The sequence below is a fragment of the Brassica napus genome, chromosome C1, assembly GCF_020379485.1.
Source record: "Brassica napus cultivar Da-Ae chromosome C1, Da-Ae, whole genome shotgun sequence".
Taxonomy (NCBI): Eukaryota; Viridiplantae; Streptophyta; class Magnoliopsida; order Brassicales; family Brassicaceae; genus Brassica; species Brassica napus.
In genome coordinates, this window is record NC_063444.1 from 7,551,869 (window position 1) to 7,571,112 (window position 19,244).

Genomic DNA, 19,244 nt, shown 5'->3' on the forward strand with positions numbered 1-19,244 from the left:
GGTTGAATTGACGTTAACGAGAATATAATCGGAGAAAAAAAAATCTCTCTCTCTGTTTTGTTCTAGAATAAAAATAAATAAAGTTTTTTAATTAATCTGATCATGGTAATAATGACGACAACAAGTAATAATAATAATAATAATAATAATAATATCTCGGTCGGTTTCAATTTCGAAAACGAGAGACAAATATACACACACGCCTGAAACACGAAATGTAAATAAAAACAATTACAGCCAATCATAATTAAGCATGTGTCTCACCACTCACCACTCACCACTTTCCTCTCTTCCTTCAAGCACAAAACTCAATTCTCTCTCACACCTGGAAACCCTTACACGATCTCACAAAACGTGTCTCTCTTTACTCTTAACTTCAATCTTCTATCATCAATTTTCTCTGATACAGTTTTTTTCATGCAAATTCATATCTTAGCTTTATTTATTGTCACTTCGGTTTCTGATCTTTGTGAAGTTAATAGAGTGAATTGTAAAAGCTTCAATCTTTAGAGAAACCCAAAAGCTTCTTTTTTTTTTCGTTTTGCTGAGAATGAGAAGTTAAAACGAGCTCAAGTTGGGGATATTCGTTTCTTCTCCTGTCGCTTCCTCTTCCTTGTCCAAAAGGTTTTTATTTATTCCGTTAGAATAAAAAGAAAACCCTTTTTGAGAAGATTAAAAAGCTTCAATCTTTAGAGAAACCTCCCAAAAAAAAAGGAGAAAGGAACCCAAAGAAGTCAATCCAAATTCATGAAACAGGTGAATAAAAGCTTCTCAATTTTTTTCTTTCGTCTTCATATTATATCTCCAATTACTGTGTGTTTATGGTTGGTCCATCGTTGTCAATGAAGAAGATGAATTAAAATAAAATAAAAATCAGGTGGATGCGTCTCATTTCTTCTCTCGCTTAATTTAAGGAATTATTTGCTATCGTTTCTTCTTATGGGTTTATGTATGTGTATACATTTGGAAATATATATAAAAGGAACAATATATTTTAAAAAATCTCTGTATTATATCTTACCTTTTCCAGAATGAATCAGTTTCTTATAGTCCAGATATTGTGAATAGCTTACATAACCTGATTTAGTGTTCTGATATGTATATGATTTAAAAGTCTCTTTTCTCTCTATGCTCTGCTATTTGTTTTTTTCTCTTCTCTGAGAGGGTCCCTTATAATCATCAATTCTCTAAATTGCAATGCTAAAATTGCAGGGTTCGATGAATAGATCATGTCTATGTAGTATCTTAATCACTACTTCTCTCATCTGTGGTGTTTACTTCATTGGCAATGCTTACATCCATCAACAATTTAAAGTGGTACAAACATTCTCTCTCTCTCTCTCTTTGGATACTATGTTCTATGCTGCCATGTGAAGAAAATGAAATTGTTGGGAAAATTCTGGTTTTGACTAGAGAAGAGTATTCTGATTTTGATTTATAAGATTTTTTTAATATAAAAAATTGCAGAAATTGCTAAGATGGGAAATAACTGATAAGATGCATAACATTACTGATAAGATGCATAACATTACTGATAAGATGCAGAAGGCAACAACATCCGGTACATGCAAGGTTTGTTTTCTAACTTTATTTTGAGTTTCTTATGTTAGATTATGTGATATCAAAAGTTTATGATTAATTTCTTTCATTAGAATCTCAATAAGCCAATGGGAACTGAATCATTACCGCAAGGAATTATCGCCAAAACATCAAACCTGGAAACTCAACATCTATGGAACTACGTTGACAATGAAAAGGTTGTTCAAGTTAATTTTGTTACAATTTTCACACCTTATTATTATTATTATTATTTTTGTAGCTTACTCTTTTGTTGTTGTGTTCCTTTTCTCTGTTTATTTCAGGGGAGTCCGAACCACCGTGGAATGAGTTTGTTAGCTATGGCTGTTGGAATCAAGCAGAAGGAGCTAGTCAACAAACTCATCCAAAAGGTTTTGTCTTTGTCTTTTTTCTTATCATAGTCTTTGTCTTATGTTGTCAATGAATGATACATATTATATTGCTATGAACTTTCAGTTTCCTCCTCGAGATTTCGTGGTCATGCTTTTTCATTACGATGGTGTTGTCGACGATTGGAAGCAGTATCCATGGAATGAGCACGCTATTCATGTTTCCGTCATGAATCAAACAAAATGGTTTGTTTTAATTTTTTTTGACAACTTTTCATATATATTAATCTAAATAATAATTGAATGATGTTAATGACATGTCACAGGTGGTTCGCTAAGCGATTCTTGCATCCAGATATAGTTACAGAGTATGAGTATATATTTCTTTGGGACGAAGATCTTGGTGTCTCTCATTTCAATCCTAAACGGTAATATCCATAGTTTTTTATATATATCTTATCGTTTATTTAATTTTACATGATGAACTCTCTTTTTTTTTTTGTTTTCAGATACTTATCTATTGTCAAAGAAGAAGGTCTTCACATATCGCAACCAGCTCTCGACACTACAAACTCAGAGGTTCATCATCCTATCACCGCTCGTCGCAAGAACTTAAAATTTCATAGGAGGATGTATAAAAACAAAGGTAGCGGAAGATGTGATGACCATAGCACCAATCCTCCCTGCATAGGGTAAAATTTTATTACAAATTTTGTGAATCTCTTTCTCATTTTCGGGTTATAACATGTTAACTTGGATTAATATTCAGGTGGGTAGAAATGATGGCACCTGTTTTCTCTAGAGAAGCATGGAGATGTTCTTGGTATATGATTCAGGTAACGTTTTGGTTAAGTTTATTTTGGTATATATAACTCAAGGTTTTAATGCTTTCGGTTTTCGATGCAGAATGATTTGATCCATGCTTGGGGGTTGGATATGCAGCTTGGTTACTGTGCTCAAGTTAATTTTTACTTTCTTAACCGTTTTTAGTAACCCCTTACTTCCTCGGTTCTTGTTTTAACTTATTCTTGGTTTCTGGATAGGGTGATAGGAAGAAAAACGTAGGTGTAGTTGATGCTGAGTACATTGTTCATTATGGTCTTCCCACTCTTGGTGTGGTTGAAACCGCTTCAAGCTCTTCTCAGAATGAGACGAACCCGAAATCACCGGTAAGAGTTTCTTCAAGTATTTGTATATGTTTCTTTGAAGCATAAATGGTTTTTATTGATGAATCTTGAATTCTTAGGGGAAGATTTCAGAGGAATCAACAGAGTCTCATGAAGTGGATAATAGACCAGAAGTGAGGATGAAATCGTTTTTAGAGATGAAGAGATTCAAGGAACGTTGGAAGAAAGCTGTGAATGATGATATATGTTGGGTTGATCCGTATTGAAACTCAACAGGGTTAAGTCAACGGAACCAAACCGGGTTAACTTTACGAATTATATATTTTTTTGTGAAATTGTTGTTGTCGGGTATGTTTTGTGCTCTTTATTATTGTTTTGGGAGTACATAAATTCTGTTTTACAGGGGGGAAATAGTGTACTTTGTAGACCACATAGTAGATATTTTTTTGATAATATTATATTAAATTATATTTGTTCCTAGACCATATTCGTTCGCATGTTACATCGATGCAATTTGTTCGTTTTGTTGATGCAACGATCGCAAATGTTACTTTTACATCGTTAAAAAGTCAGCGACTTAACATAAAAATTCAATGCGATTGAAAACTGTGACTAGTCGAATCTTATTCTATTAAAACAGCAACACCGGTGTTATTGATATATGTGTGATCCAACTATATTAATATAATTATTAAAATTTCTAATTAATTATAAAAAAATCTAAATATGATTAAAACATAAAAATAAAAATTAAATTTATAAAAAAAATATAAAACAAAAAGGATGGATCAAAATCTAGTAATTTGGTTAAAGGTCTCGCAGCAACATCTGTATTAACATTGTCTGAAGTGTGGTTGGTGGTTAGCTTTTTCTGTGATTTTTCATTATCTTTGTTAAAAAGGAACATGTGGAACCGTTCATGTGCAATTGTGCATGGTCGAATGTTGCATACCACATTATACTTCTCGTAAGTGGTTTAGCATCAGTGGTGTTCTTTTAGTCTTTTTATTGTTATTATGTGTCTTTCCTCCATAACATAGGTTATCTTCAGTTGTAAGTTTTTCCTCTTTAAGTTGCAACTAGACAAAAAAAAAACCTGTGGACCTTATTCTTCATGTTTCTACTGAAAGGAGTATTCGAGTGGTCCGGTGAATAATTACTTATGAATTGTCAATTTTATGGGGACAGATTTAGTTGGAAACCCAATTAGTTTATGACATTAGGTCGATAGCATTAAAAAACTTCTGATTTTTTATCATTAATGATTCTTTGTAATGTAAAATTATACTATTCAACAAGAAAACTGTGTTTTAGATTAGATGATATCATTTAGAACTTTAAGCTTAAGTATAATACAGACCGGTAGGATAGATCGATGTTCTAATTTTGATGATATAAGTCAATATATACATGTGACATGTATTAGGCGAAAACCATATGTTTTGTGTAGCTAAACTATGTAAACCATAGTTTGTAACTTCAATATCTTTCAAATCTTGTATATCAATATAGTATATATGATAAGAACCAAGTCAAACTCGCACTGTTTATCCAGTTGTAAAAACTCATATACAAACTCATAAACTAAAAGTCTTCGTAGATAACAAACTCATTATTTTTCACATGCACAATTGCACACGAACGGTTCATGATGAACCACATATTTTGACACCACAGTTGAATACTAAGAATCCCAAATGGGACCAAAAGCAGGAACACCAGAAGCCTTACAAGCATTAACAACGTCACGACTTCCTTCAGGATTGCTGGTAACAATCACAACCTGAGCTTCAAACTTCTTGGATGCTTTCACGCTCATTTCCGACACATTCGGTCGTCCTAGAATCGCAGTATCGTGAACTATGACCCTATCTTGATGAGGATAATCTTTAATCCTCTTCACAATCTCCGATCCAAAATTATCATCTAACCCTTTAGCCACCCATATTAGGTATACCTCGGCCTTACTCTGCTGCATGAGAAACGATAAAAATACACAAATCCCCGAACCTGTGGCCACAAGTAATACCTGCGCAAAAAATATACGTAAATATATTATTATTCAAACAATATTTCAGTAAAAAAAAAAGGAAAAATAGCTTTAAAATAACAATTATAAAAAAGTTAGTCATATTTTTTCTGTAGCCAATAATAATTCTTAACTAATATGTTTTGTTTTGTTGTAAAATATCCAACAAATAAACTGTTGAAATATGTCACAAGTTAAATTCTGAGTTTTATAGAAATGTATTTACCTTGTCATACAAGTTAACAAGATAGGGTAAGCCAGCAAAGTGAACCGTTCGGACCCATAAGTGTGTCGGAGGTTTTGAGACTAGAGACTTGGTGAAGTCTCCGACAGCACCAGCTAACATCATGTGCGTTGTCTTACCATCAGAGATAATCCCAAAAGCGTGCCATTCCGACAACGGCGATGGACTGATCCGACCCAAGATCCCTGACTTCACGCCTCCTCTGAACTTGATCAGCGACGCATGGCCTGATAAAGATGACACATCAACCGGAACGCGTCTCACACTCAACCAAGGGAGCACAACCGCGACTGTGATCGCTAGTGTAAACCAAAAATCTTGCGTTTTGATCAGCTTCGAGCCGAGATCATCGGTGTAAGATCTTGATTTTGGATCGTAAGAGATCGTTAGAACTATAAACGCCCAAACAAGGCCCAAAGCGGCCCAGCCGGAGAATCTGTGGACGCGTTCAAAGACGTTGTGGTGTAAATGACGAACAAGTGGAAACGCGGCCAAGGAAGTGAGGCAGAGGAGAGACAGAATCGCAGACGCAACCGCTATGATCGCGGTTGAAGCTCTGTCCCTGTCTTTAAGAGTGAGAACCAACGCGTAAACGAGCCAAGCGATCGAGGAAACGCCGCAGCCGCTGTGGATACCGCCTAGGCTTTGTAAGAGCGACGTGACCGCGGTTTTGATGCGGAGAGGGACAAAGGAGTGTCCGAGGATCTTTACGGTTAGGTAGAAAACGAGTCTCAAGAAGGCTTCGCTTCTGCAGAGAGTTAGGACAAGAATGTTGGCGAGTGAAAACAGAGATGCTCTGTTTCTAGCGTAAGTGAAACGTCCCGTGGTGGCTAGAACGAGAGCTATAGCGTTTAGAAACAGCGAAGTAACGAAGAGACGTTTGTAAACGGTGAATAATCCTTGATCAAGAAGAATGATTGATAGTCTCGAAGCGCGTTTCTTTAGAATAGGCGGTTGCTGCGGTTGCTCACTGTGTTGTTCGCCTCCTTCCTTGGTTCCACCTTCTTCTATGTAGTAAATATTGTCGTCGTCTTCTTCTTCTTCTTCGTTGTCAAGGTCCAAGTCGCAGAAGTGACTGCTGGTTCGGCTCATGGAGTGTAGGATGGATGAAGGGGAAACTTTTGAAGCCTTTCTTATGAGTTGAAACCTGCTGCTTGATTTCTCACGTTCAGCGTTTGCGTTGCGGTTTTGATCATTTGTAAAGATAGCAAAAGGGTTTGCATGAGGGTTTATCTCAGACGCGACTCCTCGACAGCTATAAAATCTAACGATCGGTGCGTTTACCATTCTTTTTTTTTTCCTTTATCTTCTGTTTGTGTGGATTAGAAGCAAAAAAAAAAAAAGAAAGACTCAAGACACAATGCCAACGTTTTGAGCTGTGATTATGTCTTTGTTCTGGCTTTGTGAAGAGCATTCCTAGTTATACAGTATAATAATTTGTTATCACTATTTTGTTTTACGGAAAATCATTAACTATGTAACGCGTAAGTATAAGTAGGAGAGTATGGAATGTTGTATGGAAATAGTAATACTGACAAGTTACAGAAACAAAAAAAGTAATGCTGACTTCCAACTTGATTTTAAAATTATATTGAGCTTTGATAAACGTCTGTTAGAGCTTGTTTTAAGGAAAACAACTATGTAACGCCAGCCCTTTCGCAAAAAAACAACAGCTATGTAACGCGTAAGAATAAATAGGAGTCTATGACATACTAGAGCATGGGTTTATAAGGAAACTGACAGTTCGATCTTAGAATTAAATATGCTAAAATGCTATCATACGTACGCGTTAAAAAAAGTATGAATTTATGACTGTTAGGTACGGATATTTTTGATGATTTTTTTTTTAAAACAAATTTTTGATGAATATATTTTTGATTATTTACCCTTTTGAGAAAAAGGTAGTTTGCTGACAAAAAAAGAATAGTTGTTAATTTAGGCTTGGACATTGGGAATCTCAGTCGGATTTTGGTTTTGTCTAATCGGGTCTTAGTTTTTTGGGTTTATCAAAACCAGTCTCATTCGGATTATATGAAAGTTTGGTTCGGAACCGGTTTGGATTCTATCGGGTTCAGTTCGAGATTAGTAAATCTTCAAAGAACCGGTACAACCCGATGTATTTTCGCTTCAGATTCAAATTGGTTATTCGATTTAAAAGTACATGATTTGTACCTATTTTGCAACCAAAACATAAGTAAAATCGATTTAAAAATTAAAAAAAAGAACATCAAATGTGATCATTCAAAATCAAACGAAAGGTAAACATAGTTATTGATAAAAAGACGCCAAATAAATGAAAACATAAAACGAAAACCAAGTTCTCATGAAATAAAAGACATTATTCAATGAAAAAAAACAAAATCTAAAAATTTCAAGCTTCAACCGCCACTTTCAGCCACTTTCAGCCACTTTCAACCTTCATGTAATAGATAATTATTTAGATGTTCAATAATATCTTACTGTACTTTGGATACATATTAGGAATTGAGATCATGTTTGCCACAAGTTCTTTTTTTGGGATTTTGAATGTTTCGATTTCTATCGGATATCCATTTAGGTTTGAGTTCGGTTCGGATAATACACATAACCTGAAATACCACAAAACAAGATTCATTCGGTATTTATGCGGATTCATTTTTATCGGATTAGGTTTTGTTTGGGTTTTCGGATTCTGTTTATTTTTCCAGCCCTAGTTGTTATTTCATTTTTCTGAAGAAAAAGTTATTTAAATGTGGACATAACGATATGCATAAGAAGCTTAAGTGGTTAACACATTATGACACCTTCATATAACTATTTCAATCAATATTTATGACCTTCTAATAAATGACACTTAATATCAATTAGGGGTAGGCAATTCGGTTATTTTCTCGGTTCGGTTCGGTTGGGTTTGGTTAGTTCGGTCTAGTGTTTTTCCAATTGAAGTAAACCATAGTTAGTTTAGTTTGGTTTGTGTTCACTTCGGTTTATATTTGGTTCGGTTTGTATTCGATTCGGTTTATATTCGGTTTGGTTTGTTTTTTTGGATCGGTTTAATTAGATTCTTCTTAATTTAATTTTGCTAAGAAAAATTATGCTTTAAAACATAAATTATGTTAACATAAACTATGTGAACTAAATTCAATATAAAACTGAAACAAAAACCTTTAAAAAGTCACAAAAAGTATATAAGAATTAAAATAAATGAAAGTTAACTAAAGTAAAAAAAAAAATATCATTAGTAATGTCTCTTATATCATTAAAATTGAAAAGCCTCCAATGAATGAAATATTTTAAATCAAATATTTTGATGATTACATATTAGGTTAGAAGAATATATTTTAATGAATGAAAAATAGAAAATATGTGCTTTAGTATTAGAATTTTAGTATATTGGTATTACTAATATTTTTAATTTAAATAATTACAAACACATCGGTTTTCGAACCGAACCATTCCGGTTGAGAAAATCTTCAATTCGATCTTAGAGTTAATATGACATACTGTAGCATGTACTTTATATTGAGATACTATCCAATTTGATCTTTTTTTTTTTTTGCTAAGAATGTTAATTTCATAAATGATAAGAGATTATTCTACATAAGTAGTAAATCTTTACAGAAGGGTCTCTGGCAAAAAAAGAAGGTAAAAAACATAGCAACTTTAAACACAGTTAAAGACATCACCATGAACAAGACAAGTGAAGATAGAAGAATAGAGAGGGGTCAGACAAGCCATCTTGCCATTAGGGTGGTGAACTTTTTACGCTTTCGAAAAGCATAAATAGAACTGATGATATGTCTATCAATCTCCCGAAATGTTGCCATAGAGGGGATTAAGGCTTGATTGTGTAGCATGTTGTTTCTTTGCTTCCAGATGTAAAACAGTGCTTGAACAACCATCATACGAAGGATTGATGGTGTAGCATTCGAAGACGAAGATGTCCACAACACGAGCTTGGGCCAGTTGGTGAGACTGGGACCGTCTCTGAATCTACGGCGAGATTCAGACCAAAGGACCTCAGCATATGGACAAGAGAGCATTAGATGGTCCCTAGTTTCCGGCTGAGAAGAACAGATACAACATGATGGTTGAATTTGCATACCCCAAGCCGCAAGGCGAGAACGGGTTGGGAGCCTATTCAGATTAGTGACCCACATATGGAAAGCATGCTTGGGTGTTGCTCCACTGAACCAAATGTCATTTGCGAACTCCTGGGGAGGGGCACGCGGGCGTATCACTTCCCAGGTCCCACGCGGGCGTATCACTTCCCAATTTGATCTTAGAGTTAATATGAAAACTCATGCTAAAATCTGTTATAAGTTAGTTTTTAATAAAACAAAAAAGTCTAGTGGACGGTAGATTTTGGGGGAATTTGGGTTCAAATCAATTCTACAACATTAAACATGTATGGTCAACGGGATATGGGACGATACTTTGGACCTCATTTAAAAATTTGAAGAAATAATCCATCCGTAAACTACATTTTTTTTTAGAATTACCATGAGTTTTTCTATGATTAATAATAGTAATAAAAAACTATAGACTTTTAAGAGCGATCACAGCTTAGCGTTCTTATTCAATAACTTAGAATAAAAGAAATCTATATATATATATATAATGGTTTCTTTCACTCCTAAGCCATCCACATCAGATTCCATGTCACTAATTCGGAGTTTGTGGTGACGACACGTGTCATGGTCAATCAAAAGTCAATGTTTCATTAATTTTTGAATTTAATGGGTTTTATGTGTTTACTACGGTTCAAATACATCTTCTCTAAAAAAACGGTATACGAAACTTACTGAAAGTGCCACTTTCAAAGTGGTTGTCGAGCAAGAATTTCCGTTCAGTCAACTATCAATAGAAATCCAACGGTTTCACCGGTGACGAACGATTCCGATCAATGTCAGTCGGAAGCCGAATAGACTTCTTTAATCTGGAGCTGTTACAGAAATTAACTTGGTTCATGCATCTTCATTAACATTCACATTAATACCTACTCTCTACTTCTCACACGATCTCACATTCAATGAATCTCTTCATTCATTCATTTGTGATAATCCTCCATTATAAATATGAAGGTTTTCTTCCAAAAAAATCATCAGTTCATCTCTTAATAAACAATACAAAAAGGTGATGAAATTTTTTTGGTAAGCTCATCGTTGTACTTGACGGATTGTGACAGAAAGTGATAAGAAACAGAAAAAATGAGATGAGAAACAGAATAAACAGAGAAGAAGAGAAAAGAGGAAGACGATATAAGAGGGAATATAACTTTTTTTTAGTGAACCTTTTTTTAACAGATCTATTTATCTTTAGCTCATAATAATTTCCAACATCTTGGTGTTGATTTTTCATTACTGTGGCTCCCAAAAAGGTTGTTGGCCCTGATCTCAAAGATACAACAGTTAGTGCAGACACTTATGGATATAAAATCATATGTGAGTATGCATGATTGTGATTTGTGAGTATATTTCAATTACATCTTTTCCATACCGACTACTGGATTGTGAATTCTATTTAACTTGGCTGCTTCTGTGTCTCCAAAATTGGCTGAGTTTTGATATATACATAGAATGCATTTTTCTTATTATATTTCCAAGTATGAGTCTGCTTATATCACAATAAAATGAGGACGGTGGACGAATGAGCTGGGTGTGGAATACTAAACATGTTCTTACATGAAATTGAAGCGTTGTAGTTTTGTCCAAACACTAACTTATACCTTATTTAGAACACTCACTTCCCATAACATATGTACTCTCTTCTCGACAAATGACACCTTCTAACATAATAAAAAAACAATCACAGCGTTGACACATTTGAAAGAAAATTCGTCCAACCGCACCTCCTATTTCGGATAAAAACAACTAGAACTAATACGATATGAAAAACAATAGTTTCAAATATATATATATATATATATATATATATATATATGAAAATAATGTTTCATTGGACATCAACCTAAAATAATATTTTAGCACATAATTAATAATATTAAAAATATTCATAAGAAAAAATATAATCTAAGATTTTTGTATTAAAAATTATTTTACTTATTATCAAAATTCTCATAATTACAGTAAAATAAACAAATAAAATATGTAAAACTATTATGTATTCATGAACATTTTAATATTAAGATGATCATGATCTATAACAAGAATAACAAAACATACACAATAAAAGTTAATATCACCTTAAATTTTAAGTAAACTAAACATTTTGAAATACTCTCGAAACATCTCCTCTCATGCTCCGAAATGTGAAAGAGCAATCTCCCAAGGACGCAGTCTGTTTTTAATATTGTTTTGATTTATTTTTAATTAGAAAATTAAGTCATTTACACATCTACCATTTACCGTAATTCTAAAAGGAAACGCCGATAGTTTATTTTATTCTCTCTCTCTCTCTCTCTCTGTTCTCTAAGATTTGTTGCAGGCGATTGAAGCTCTGCCGGTGATAGAAATCATCATCAACAACTCCGCAAGTGATGGAAACGAAGGTGATGAAAACGGCAGCAATGGTGATTTTTTCTTCTCGCGATTCAGATCTGTTCAAAACAACAGCGACTCTACCAAATTTGATAAGGAATTCTGGGTGTTTACTTTGATTTAGGTTTTTTTTTATGTTCTGGATGATTTTCGATTTAAGATTTTGAAGAAAGTTTTAATAATTTATGGTTCTTATTGTTCTTATTCTTCTTTTCGGAGTATTTTTACTGTTTTGATTTATTTCATCTCCAGATCTGGATTCAGTATAACTTGGTGTTACTAACTCACTCGCTCGGTACAACTAACTCAGTATCACTTAGTATTACGTAGTATAACCAGTAGAACTCAGTATAACTCGGTAGTACTCAGTATTACGTAGTATAACTACACTCAGTATAACTTAGTAATACTTATGAATACTCAGTATAACTAAGTATAACCAGTATAACCCAGTAAAACAAAGCATAACTTAACACCAGTAATCCAGTATTATCCCGTAGAACAAAGTATAACTCGGTACAACTAAGTATAACTATACGATATAATGCAGTATTCAAAATTTGAAATTTGAAAATTTGGAATTTTGAAAATTTTGAAAATTTAAAATTTTGAATTTTGAATTTTTTTTATTTAAAATAATAATTTTGAAAATACAAAAAGGTAAAATCGAATATTCATGTTTCATTAAAGCAATATGGGTATAAGAGATTTGAAAGCCCCATAGGAGATTGGCTCACCACAAATAGGGGCATGGAAGAGTTGGCTCTATCTTTAACTGATATATTTATGTATTTTTGGTTACTAACACGCCCGTAGCGTAAATAGAGGGAGAGAGAGAGAGAATATGCTAATTTTTAGTTTTTCTGGTTAACTTTAAATTAAGAAAATAATATATCTCATATACGTTTCTTCCAAATGTAAAACTAAAACACAAATCATAAATCATATAAAAAATAATAATCTTGATTACAAGTAAATTATATCCCGCCTGTAGGCGGACCGACCCTAACTACAAAGATAAAACTGTAAAAGTATGATCGAGACAGAAAACCATTCATCTGATGTATCTTTGGAATTCTTGTTTAACCATTTGTCATATTTGTAATTAGTTTTGCTTTTTTTAAATAAAATTTAACTAACTAACAAAACATTAAAATAAAATATTTTGGTAGAGAAAATTGAATATTTCATCGCTGAAGTTGCTCTTAAGCAGCGAAAGATTTTGTGATTGTTACGTAGCATGAATTTTATACTGAGAACTACTAGTCAATTTGATCTTAGAATAAAAATGATAAATTTCATGCTAGGAGTGCACAAAAAAAAAATTCATGCTATGATATGTCACAGACTACTTTCTCAAAAACGAAGAAAAAGTATTAGACTTTTTAACTTTAGAAGTCAGAGGTCTGTCTTCAAATATACATATAATCTATTAAAAAATTTATTAAAACTAAAGTACAATTATAAATTAACTATAATTTCATCCTAATATTTACAACTTGTGCCACTGATATTTAAATCATTTTTTGCTTCCTTTATTAATGGAATTTTAGTAATTTAACTATCGTTTAGTGTGTAAACCTATTTACCGACTGAGAGAAATTGTATTATTGTGTTACATACGTTATTTTATTAAGTCTCAGAGAGATTTTGGCATATACTGTATCTTGTGTATGGTTTGGTTGATGCCAATGCTTTATGGCTTTTTTTCAGTAACTAATTAAAGATAGTAGTAGATCGAACTAATCTTTTAAAAGAATGAAGTTAAAATTCGTGGTACTGTCCACAAGTGATAAGTTTGAGAAGTCGTGTACTTTAGTAGTCTCTCCTTTCTGATAAATGAACATCTCCACAACTATCTCTATTGTCCTTTACGACAGGTTAACAGTTTCAAAGCCATAGCTGTTAACATAATGCTTGCTGGCACAATTGAAAACTAATCTATCAAAATGAAATACTTTTTCAAAATAACTCATGCTTGGAAATAAACATTTTTTGATAATGTGAGACATCTTTTTAGTGAAACTTAAGGACTGTACTTTAACCATAACTATAGCTGAATCTACATGTGGTTTCATGAGTGAAAGGAATCACAATAACAAACAGTAAAAACTAAACCAATGAGAGGATCACTACAGAACATGTTATCTTTCCAGCATGTGGGACAGTGTAAAGTCTGGAAATTGGCGGATTCAGATATAAAATATTTAATGAAATTCAAGGATTGTGAAGATTCGCTTTTATTCTTCACAGAAAAAACTCTTAGAATTCCATAATCACTCTGCAGCAACGAATGCACAAGAAAAAAAATATTTGAGGAAACATCAAGAAGGAAAAGATTCTCATAACAAGAGCATGTATGTGAATGACACCAAGGGAGACACATAACGGTTCAACCTTATTCTCATCCCTTTAAGAACCATAATCCTTGACTGCAGCCAAGTGATTAGTTCCATTGAAATTTATATGCATTGTGAACCTTTCCAGGGTGTCACGTAAAGATAGATTTACCATATTTTTAAAAACATATAAATGTTAATTAAATAATAAAAATCAAATAATTATTAATTAGAGAAAAATGTAATTAATACAACCATGTATTTTAAATTGCTTTGGCTATAATAATTCAAAATTTTAATTATTAATAAAAATAATTTTATTTAATGTAAATTAATGAAAAATTTATAAAAACAATATGTTAAATAATTTTAATATTAATGCATGCAGTTTCTAAATTAATAATTAGATTAAATGGACTAAAATATTAATGTATGCAAAGATACAAACTGTAGAAATTTAAAATCTTTATTTGCATATTTAAAGGTGATTATTTTCATATTTAAAGTGATTCTATATTTGATTATTTTAAATTATGGACTTATCGTACCGAAATGTTACAAAAATATGTGGTATGTGTTAACCACAAGTATTAACAAAGTAAGTTATGTATAAAACATTTCCATTAAACATTAATAATGTCCAAAATACACATGAACAACAATAATATAGAGTTATACAATATATAACATCAAAATATAAAAAATGTATTTTGAATGTGTAATAATTTTTTTGCTAGTAACATTTGAATGTTTAAAATAAAACCAAAAGTAAACACATAAAATGAAGAAGACACCCGTGCGTACGCACAGATCAAAATCTAGTTTATGTTAAAATAATTTGCAATGATACATTTTCAAATTAGAGAATCATCTTAGTGCGATAGATTCGAAGTCTTAAAAAAACTACAACGTTGAATAGATGAAATATACAGTCTATCTCCAAACATTAACAAAAGCAAAAACAGAAAAACAATTTTTGAAAAATAAAATCAGAAATCAAAATCTTCATTATCACCAGTCTCATGGTCCAATAAAATCCAAGACCCATCGTCTTGTTGGACCATACCTTTGTTTTTTAGAACCCTCCAATGTCCTGGAACCATATATTCATCTTTTAACCCGTCGACTGATTTGTTAACAAGTCCAATGGCTCTTTTCACATCGAGTCTAAATAAGTCACCGCTACTCGTCCCTTGAGTCCCCGCAACGCCGTGCAAGTAAGATTCCAGGCAGTGGAATGTCGCGAAATTTCCTGGAGTTTTCATATATTGTGACTTTCTTGTGTCTATTGGCAACTCGTCTCCGACTTCAGCGTAACCTAAGGGTGGATAGATCGGAACTACGTCCGGTAGATTCCTTACCCGCAACACTCGGATATCTTCTAATCTGACACAGATTGATTATAAGTCACATTTTATTAATTTAAATAAAATGTACAACCATGTAACTACAGGGCCGGGCCTGGATACAAACCCATCAAGCATTTGCTTGAGGGCCGATCAATATAAAACCAATTTTGGGGCCAATTTTTCAAATGTTTAGGTAGTAGAGATGGTGAGAGCAACTGTTATTTGAGTTTAACTGTTCGGCGTCCTGCATTCTAAACCTAACTAATGCTCATTATTATTTGAAGTTCTTTTTTTTGCACTAAGTTACAGGGGCCAAATTTTTTCCTCGCTTCTAGTTTTGCAAATGTCAGGCACGGCCCTGTGTAACTATGTAAGGAAGATTTTAGCAACAAACGAAAAAAGACACTACTTCAAGTCTTTGTTTAGTGTTTTCGTAAAATAACGATGACTCCATGTGTATACAACTTCTTAACAGAATTTTAAGTTCTAGATTTTCACAATATTCAGATAAAATATGGATATTTTTTTTTTTTGAAAAACTATCCATTCAAATGCGAATATCCTGTTTTGTAAGATTTTTATATACCTATAAATTAACTTATGAATAGTTAATTATCATTTCTATAGCTTGTATTATAGTTAGTTTATAGTTTATATACCTATAAACTAACTGATTTTGAATTCATATGTTTTACATGTTGTTGAACTTTTTCTAAATACAATCATTCGTTTATTCATCTAATTTTGACTCATCAAAATAATTTAAAAAGGGTATTTTGTGTTAAATTACATGACAGTTATGTTGTAAAATATGGATAGATTGGACAGGCGTACCGGGAGAAGAGTTTCTTGTATTCAGAATTTCCAACACGAGGACTAGCAAAGACAAAGGCCGTAACGGGACAAGATTTCCCAGGACGGCTCTTTGGTCGGTTATAACCATTAGCCACTATATCCGTAGCATTAAGAGTTGCGAGCGCAGCTCCAAGACTATGACCACAAATACTTATACTAACCTCTTCGTCCTTATACTTCTCCAACAATCTCCCAAGCTCTTGCAATACCTTTTTTTTTTTTTCAAAAATTTTATGACAAGAAATTTTCTCGAAATACCAAAAGGGTAAAATCATCGTTTAAAATGTGAACTATGCGTTACCTGGTCACGAGCATTGGCCTTATTAAAATGTGATCGTTCGTCCTCGGACATGTAGATTGAGTGCCAACCTTGATGAATTTGTACTTGATTATATTTCTCACCGAATATCTTTTTAGCATTCACTAAACTGAAATCGAAGTCGCTGACCCATTCAAGTGGTTGCACAGAGCCCCTCCAAGCGATGACTATATCTCTTCGACCAAGAACCGCCGTCCCTTGGTCATCTGTCACCGCCACATAACCCATCCAGTTCGATTCCTTCGACCATCCCTCACGTGACACTGGGAACAATAGGAATGCCTCAGGCACGTGGATCTCTGATGTCGCGTATAGAAACTTAGTTACTTTGTACTTTGTATACGGATGCGCTTTCTCTAAACCAACCTGTACGTATTTCAGAACAAAAAGAAAAGCTTGCTTTAGGTTTCTTGCTTAAGAAGAATACACCTTCTAAGTTTGCTTTAGTTTTAAGTTTGCTGTTGCAATATCCTTAGATTTTTCCTTAATGGTATAGGTTCTTTTACTTTTTGTTTGCTGCCTTTAGGATCAGATCAGCTCTTGAGCAATCTAGGATTTCAATTTGGATTGTAATCAAACTTTCATTATTCAGTTACTGATATTTACAATTTTAGCAAAAATAAAAAGAAGAATACACCTTCTCTCTTTATTTAAATAATTTGACTGATATTATCTTGTTTCTATTAGTGATATTGCTGAAAAATATAGGTCATTATAATTAAAAGGAATTTTAGTCAAATTATTTAGAATAATTCTTTTAATCTACTCATATAATTTTCTTCATTCAAGATTTGACATAAATTAACATGATTCATTTTACCTAACACAAATCAGGATTCCACAAAGATATATGAATAGTGACGACCATATTCAGTGTGAAAAATTGAAAGAAGGAAGAAAGCAATTTCACGTTTCATAGTTCTAAATTTACCAAATTATAACGTTTTTTTTTTTTGAAAAACAAATTATAACGTTTTTAATATTTAATTTAACTTTTTTCAATGTTACCTTGGCGAAGAAGTCTTTTCTGGAGTAAATGCTAGCACCGGCGTATTTAGATTCGGTGTTTATGTTGAAAGTATCATAACCAGCCTGAGCCATCTCGCCGTAATGTATAATATATTGCCGGAGATCCTGATCCAACGGCTGTAACAACCCTTTCCAATGGTTTTGACCGCTCAAATCTCTCCATCTCTTTGCGATTTCTCTAGACACTATTACTTTCTCCTCCTCTTTCTTCTTCTTCTTCTTTGTAATTCTCGTGAAGCTGAAACATCTCGTCACATTCTTGTCTTCTTCGTCCATAATATTCTAGATGTTTAATGTTTTTTTTTCTAGTTTAGGCTCAGAAAAAGTATTTGGATCAGAGAAGAGATATATAATGTTGAAAACTTTGGAGATAAACTATGGTTTGGTTGATATAAATAATGGTTAGCGTAGTTGAGGCGTGTTGCAAGGGAAGTATCGTTCTCGATCGAGACTATCTAATACATTTCTTTGATAGACAAAAAAAGTTTCTTAATTTATCCAAGAAGAAGTTCTTTTAACGTTTAAGCAAAGGAATAGCTGACCAAACAAAAGAGGAAAGAATATAAAGACGAATGTTGAATTTCAATTTGGCTCCGGTTTACACAAAGCAAGAACTGATGGGTTTGCTTTGGTGTCAAAATTACCCGAATTGAAGAATATGCTTTATGGGGAACTACACTGAAACTGAAATTGTACCGAACCTTACCAAACAATTGACTTTATTTAAATTTGGTTATTCGTGTATTGAAATGTATAGGTATTTGGATAATGATTTTGGATCATATTACGTGAAAGCATCAGTAGTGTGTACACTGGTATCACTATTTGTCAATTGCTTGTAAACGTGGAGCAAGCTATCTTATCATATTATATGCTTTTAATTGGTCGATTGATTATCACCTTTACTTGAATAAGATCATATATTCGTTTAATAAAAGTAGAAAATATTCAAAATTGGTATGAAACAAGTTTCATACAAATAATTTAATATTTCTAACTACACATAAAAATATAGTCCATCAAGAGCCACGTATAGTTCCGAATTTGACGGTCATGTCATATGTATGCTAACAACTAAAATCACACATTTAGCAAAACAAAAACTAAAAAAAACTAAAAATACACATAAATTAGATGATTTCAGATCATAGTTATTGATTGGTGTTATTATATTTATCTTATTCTTCTATGTAAGTTTTAGGGGTGCACGTTGGATACACATTCACATAGATTGTTAGGGTCTTTTGTTTGATCGATTAGAACGTTCAAAACCCCAATGTCTCGTTTCACAAAGGTACTTCGCTAGGGTTTTAACTGGTTTGGATTAGTCTTACATCCATGTTTAGCCCACTAGTGGTTCCTTGATGTATAAGACAAAAGTAAAAAAACCGTCATAAAGAAAAGTAGGCTGAAATTTGAAATAAAAATACCTATTTCGCTATATCCGTAAATTTTATAAATAAATTTTGCGTTGAACAATTTGTTACAACTATTAACATTGTTTAAACCTTAAAACTCTAACAAGTAGAAACTAACCGGGTCTCGTGGTCTGGTGCTAAAGAAACCT

The 19,244-nt window shown here is 32.9% G+C and overlaps 2 protein-coding genes and 1 pseudogene across 3 annotated transcripts; 1 reads left to right on the forward strand and 2 right to left on the reverse strand.

The window, feature by feature from the left end:
- Positions 1-278: 278 nt before the first annotated feature.
- Positions 279-3,519, forward strand: LOC106375610. The gene is made up of 12 exons (XM_013815564.3): positions 279-756; positions 1,213-1,317; positions 1,468-1,572; positions 1,653-1,757; positions 1,863-1,949; positions 2,035-2,153; positions 2,234-2,335; positions 2,417-2,599; positions 2,677-2,743; positions 2,814-2,867; positions 2,951-3,076; positions 3,154-3,519. The coding sequence occupies exons 1-12, from the start codon at positions 748-750 to the stop codon at positions 3,298-3,300; spliced, it is 1,209 nt and encodes a 402-aa protein (XP_013671018.1). The 5' UTR covers positions 279-747; the 3' UTR covers positions 3,301-3,519.
- A 1,049-nt stretch (positions 3,520-4,568) lies between these two features.
- LOC125580647 lies at positions 4,569-7,809 on the reverse strand (annotated as a pseudogene).
- Positions 7,810-14,907: 7,098 nt separating this feature from the next.
- On the reverse strand, positions 14,908-18,201 carry LOC106374318 (phospholipase A1-IIgamma-like). 2 transcript variants are annotated; one of them, XM_022694589.2, is made up of 4 exons: positions 17,657-18,201; positions 16,631-17,014; positions 16,309-16,538; positions 14,908-15,506 (listed from the first exon to the last, which is right to left on the reverse strand). In XM_022694589.2, exons 1-4 carry the CDS (start codon positions 17,951-17,953, stop codon positions 15,434-15,436), a joined length of 984 nt encoding a protein of 327 aa, XP_022550310.1. In that variant the 5' UTR covers positions 17,954-18,201; the 3' UTR covers positions 14,908-15,433. The 2 variants fall into 2 exon arrangements, with proteins under 2 accessions (XP_022550310.1, XP_013669830.1); XM_013814376.3 differs by having other exon boundaries at positions 14,908-15,511; positions 17,657-18,199.
- Between the last annotated feature and the right edge of the window lie 1,043 nt (positions 18,202-19,244).

Bases quoted from the DNA above. Each gene is read 5' to 3' on its own strand.
- LOC106375610 (XM_013815564.3), top strand. The intron at 1,318-1,467 runs GTACAAACATTC...AAAAAATTGCAG, and splicing joins TCCATCAACAATTTAAAGTG to AAATTGCTAAGATGGGAAAT. The intron at 2,868-2,950 runs GTTAATTTTTAC...GTTTCTGGATAG, and splicing joins AGCTTGGTTACTGTGCTCAA to GGTGATAGGAAGAAAAACGT.
- LOC106374318 (XM_013814376.3), bottom strand. From the start codon at position 17,953: ATGGACGAAGAAGACAAGAATGTGACGAGATGTTTCAGCTTCACGAGA. The intron at 17,015-17,656 runs GTAACATTGAAA...AAATACGTACAG, and splicing joins GAAAAGACTTCTTCGCCAAG to GTTGGTTTAGAGAAAGCGCA. The intron at 16,539-16,630 runs GTAACGCATAGT...AAAAAAAAAAAG, and splicing joins AGGCCAATGCTCGTGACCAG to GTATTGCAAGAGCTTGGGAG.